At 55.7% G+C, this 4,681-nt stretch overlaps 2 protein-coding genes across 2 annotated transcripts; both read right to left on the bottom strand.

The window, feature by feature from the left end:
* Positions 1-108: 108 nt before the first annotated feature.
* On the bottom strand, positions 109-2,244 carry GUITHDRAFT_155136 (hypothetical protein; the record flags this gene model as incomplete). The annotated part of the gene is made up of 7 exons (XM_005823657.1): positions 2,099-2,244; positions 1,716-1,778; positions 1,408-1,433; positions 928-1,141; positions 584-635; positions 265-323; positions 109-168 (listed from the first exon to the last, which is right to left on the bottom strand). Coding segments are annotated over exons 3-7 (402 nt in total), but the record flags the coding sequence as incomplete, so codon positions are not given.
* A 1,006-nt stretch (positions 2,245-3,250) lies between these two features.
* On the bottom strand, positions 3,251-4,681 carry GUITHDRAFT_117032 (hypothetical protein; the record flags this gene model as incomplete). The annotated part of the gene is made up of 5 exons (XM_005823656.1): positions 3,251-3,424; positions 3,853-3,897; positions 3,945-4,014; positions 4,069-4,166; positions 4,214-4,681. 5 exons carry the CDS (start codon positions 4,679-4,681, stop codon positions 3,251-3,253), a joined length of 855 nt encoding a protein of 284 aa, XP_005823713.1.

Genomic DNA, 4,681 nt, shown 5'->3' with positions numbered 1-4,681 from the left:
GAGGAAAGTTAGGGAAGGGAAGAGAAGGAAGCCAGGTTGTTGTTCCGAGAAGGAAAGCAAGAAGCGGGAGTGAGCGGAGGTTAATCGGACCCCATGTGCTAGGGAGGACAGAGCGACTCTCTCGACTTTGCACGAATACCTTCCTTTCTTTGGTCTCTCCAACTCCAGCTGCCTCGTTGGTAAGACCTCCTCCACCTCCCCCCCCCCTCCGTCTCCGCTTCCTCCTCCTCCTCCTCCTCCTCCTCTTCTCCTCCTCCTCCTCACCTGTACTGTTGAGCCCGGTGCACCCGAGAGCAGGGACTGGACTTCAGACATCTTCATGCCTGAAACGACCTCAGCACGTCTTCCTCCTCTCCTCTACCTTAGAACTCCCATGCTCCCTCCTCTTCCCTCCTCCACCGACTACCAGCATCCTCCTCCTTTTCTCCCTTCTTCCTTCTCCTGCCCCACTCCTCCTTCCCCTCCCTCCCTCCCCTCCTTCCACCTATCACATCTCCACTTTCCCTTCCCCCATCCCCGCCGCCTCCTTTCCTCCCTCTTCCGCTGCTCCCCTGCTAGCTTCTCCCTCCTCAAAGCTGCTCACCAAAGGTAGACTGGCCATCGATTGAGAGAAGGAGATCATTCTTGGCTATGTGCTGGTCAAATCGTAAGTGATGAGGAGGGGAGGAGGAGGGGAGGAGGAGGAGGAGGAGGAGGAGGAGGAGAAAAGGGTATCAGCAAAGAAGGGGATCAGCAGAGAAGGGGAAAAGTAGAGTAGACACACTCATTGAAATAGAGGATGGAAGGAAAATCGAGTGGAATAGAAAGGAGCAGAAAGAAACATGAAACACACGAAGTTGCACAGGAAAAGTAGTCGGAGGAGAGGAGGGCGGTGAGTAGCATGGGGGTGAGGAGATGACGGGAGTGAGAAGCAGGAGGAAGGGTTACCTGCTGCGCTGACCCTCCTCCCTTGTAGACTTCAACTACCTGGCATTTGTACCTCTTCTCCTGCCCCTCCTTCCCCCCTACATCTTTTCTGAACGATCCTCCCCCTGCTCCTCCTCCTCCTCCCCCTCCTCCTTTCATTGCCTCCGCTTTGGCCATATCCCCGTAGAATGCGACCTTGAGACCCATCCCCACCCCAACACAGCCGTTGGGGAGCCTGGCGGAAGATGAACGAGAGTGAGAAGCGGGAAGGAGGAAGAGGACGAGGAAGAGGACGAGGACGAGGAAGAGCAAGAGCAAGAGCAAGAGCAAGAGCAAGAGCAAGAGCAAGAGCAAGAGGAAGGGAAAGGAGGTGGGGAGATCAGGAGAAAGCGACACAAGGAGGGGGTGGAGGGAGGAGGGAGAGAGTAGTGGACGATGTGTGCGAGGGCGACAGAGGAAAGGACGGGGGTTGAAGGAGGGAGGAAGAGAGAGGAGCATTACCGGAGCTCCCAATCCATAGAGATTTCCTGCATCAGTTCTCAGGAGCACCATGGAAGGAGGAGATGAAGTAGAACGAAACACCAAGGAAGCTCAAGAAGAGAGGGGCGACGCGAGGAAGAGTCTGGGAGAAAGAGAAGGAGCAGGAGCAGGAGCAGGAGCAGGAGCAGGAGCAGGAGCAGGAGCAGGGGCAGGAGCAGGAGCAGGGGCAGGGGCAGGGGCAGGGGCAGGGGCAGGAGCAGGAGCAGGAGCAGGAGCAGGAGCAGGAGCAGGAGCAGGAGCAGGAGCAGGAGCAGGAGCAGGAGCACCACCTTGAGTGTTTCTTTCTTCAGCAAGTCCTTGCGGATAAGAGCCGAATAATGTCGACCACCAACCTACGCAGAAATATAAAGGAGGGGAAACTGTCGAATTGAAAGAGCAGGGGGGGGGGGTGAAAGAGGGTCAAAATGGTTGAAAGTTGGAAGCGAGCCGTGAAACAGGACGGAAGGAGCGGGAGCAGGAAACATGAGAGAGCGAGCAGGAGCAGGAGCAGGAGCAGGAGCGGGAGCAGGAGCAGGAGCAGGAGCAGGAGCGGGAGCAGGAGCAGGAGCAGGAGCAGGAGCAGGAGCAGGAGCAGGAGCAGGAGCAGGAGCAAAAGTTGGATATAGCGGGGTAGAAATGGCAGGAAGAAAGGGGGAGGGAGGGTTGAGGGTACCGAATGCAAGAGATTGATCTCCTTCCCCGACGCCTTGGGGTTGAAAACTTCAGCAGGCAGGTGGCTCCCCTTAGAGTCGAGTCGCTCCCCGTGGTAGTAGTACAAGTAAACCTTCTTCTTCAGCGCCTTGCTCAGGGCATAGATCTCCGCCTTCTCCCCGAAGACCCCGGGGGTTCCCATGACGCTGCAGTAGACGTCCACGATGTCGTCCTTGGAGAACAGTGCAGACAGGTTCGCTCCCTCCACCAGCTCCCCCTCCTCGCTGAAGAACTCGGTCCCGTATCGCCTCCTCAGCTCCTCTCTCATCATCTGCGACGTCACGTCGGTCTGGGTCGGCTGCAGGCAGCAGTGGAGGATGTCAACGATCACGGGCTTGAACACCTCCGCCTCGCTCCGCATCGTCTGCACGGCCAGCAGTCGGTTCTCGTAGGTGCCGTTGAGGATCGCTTCCGGGCCGTAAAGACTGTGCACCCTCTCCATCAGCTCCGAGTAGGACATAGTCGGCTTGCCCAGCGCGCTGCGCGACTGTTTGAGCGCCTGAAGAGCCACCATGCTCATGAAGATGCTGTGGAACAAGCAGTCTCCGTCGTTGGGGGAGGAGAGGACGACGAACTGGTCGGAGATCCGCTGGGCATACGCCATCTCCTCCAGGACGAGAGCGTTCTCAGAGACGCTCTGCTTGATCCCCTTGAGCGTTTGCATGAGAAACTCTCCGTTAACACAGTCAGGATTCCTCTTGGAAGTGACGCCCATCTTTTTCAGTTCATCGCACTCCACCTGCGGTAGTACTATCGGTCAAGCGATCGGAGGAGGAGGAGGAGGAGGAGGTAATGGTGGTGGAGGAGGAGGACGAGGAGAAGTGAGAGCAAATCACCTGAAGTTTTCCGACTTTTGATATCATGTCGTCGTACTGACATCAAACTGAGTCAGGGACTCTCATGGCTGGACAAACTTGAACATGGAAAATAGAGAACAGTCATATGCAACATCACTATCAGCACCAACACCAAAAATAAATTATCATTAGCAGGAGCAGGAGCAGGAGCAGGAGCAGGAGCAGGAGCAGGAGCAGGAGCAGGAGCAGGAGCAGGAGCAGGAGCAGGAGCAGAAGCATCAGTGGCAGCAAAACCAACGAGATGATCATCCTGCATTTCATATCTCCAAGAGCACCTGCGATATTGACATGTCCTCCAACTTTCCTTCCTCCACTTGTTGCTGAACCTGATCAAGACCGGCATAGTTGAGGAGACAAAGTTCCAACCCTCCCCTTGCCCTCACCTGCTGCAACCCGAGCTCGCAAGCTTGTAGACGAGACTCCATCTCAAACTGTCAGACAATCGGTCACAACCGGCTCAGAGCTTCTCAGCCGCATGCGACTTGATGTGACGATGTGTATGCTTCGATTTGCGCTCGGGTCTTCTCCAGACGACTCTTCAGCGAGGGATATTCAGCCACCTAAAAACAAAACTTGAGGAGTTCTCCGACTATTGCTACTCTCCTCTCTCCTCCACCCCTCTTCAACCTCTCCTTCTTTACCACCGCCATTGGCACCACTACTACCACCACGTCCACCAAACCACCTCCTCTTCCACCTTTTCCCTTCTCCTTCCCCTCCTATTTCTTCTCCTGATACTCCTTGTTTTCACACCCCTTCCTCCAACAATTCACTGCTACCACCAACAAATCCACAGCATTTGCATCCACTACACACGACATCCAATCTCCTATTTCATCCCCATGACATGCTGTCATACCTTGTCCACCAGCCCGTCTGCATCCTGGATCAAAGTGTCCCAGACCTGTCCATCGAGTGTGAGCAGCGGGGAAGGAGAATGCTAGCTGGTACCTCCTTGCCGACGGGATGCATGCAGTACATCTGAAAGAGCTGGTCTAGTTCCTCCACTAGCTCCTTGAGACTGGGACGGGGGAGCTCGTGAGGAGGAACACCAAACCCTCCTCCATGCACTCACTGCGGATCTTCTGCTTTTACAGGGGCAGGCGCGTGCACGGTTGGGGCAGTGTGCTGTATCGCTCCCAACAGTTGAGACGACTCGTGGAAATACTGAACCTGCGTGTTCCAGTCAGCGATACGACATCGATGGTGGCGGCTCGGACAGGATGTGAAGGATGAGGAGATTGAGGTGATTGAGGTGAAGACAGGTGCGATTGCTGTCGCTGCTGGTGCCTCAGGTACTCGATTTGCTCCATCCTCCTAAAGTCGTCCCCGATACTGCGATGCTCGTGCCATCGTTCGTTCCTGATTGCGCTCGACTGCGCAGCTCCGTGCATGCCCGATCCCATCACTGCATTCCCAGGAGTGTTGAACGATGTGAACTGAGAAGCCCTCGGGGGGATGGTGTTCCTGAAATCCAAGTCTTGATTCCCACGGTAATCAACCATATGACCCATGTTTGAGGAGTCGAACGAGACCGGCCTTCCTGCATTCTCCACCTCTCTTCGCAGCCATGCTCCTCCAACCGGTTCTGGTGGAATGAGGATCTTTGCAGGAACGGTCTGGCTCCTGTCAACAGGAGGTCTCTGCCGAGATTCGACCCTCCCTGATGACAGTTCATGGGCCTGCAT

The sequence above is a fragment of the Guillardia theta genome (genome assembly GCF_000315625.1).
Source record: "Guillardia theta CCMP2712 unplaced genomic scaffold GUITHscaffold_104, whole genome shotgun sequence".
Lineage (NCBI taxonomy): Eukaryota > Cryptophyceae > Pyrenomonadales > Geminigeraceae > Guillardia > Guillardia theta.
The sequence above is the reverse complement of the archived record's forward strand: the minus strand, read 5'-3'. Positions and strand labels throughout refer to the sequence as shown.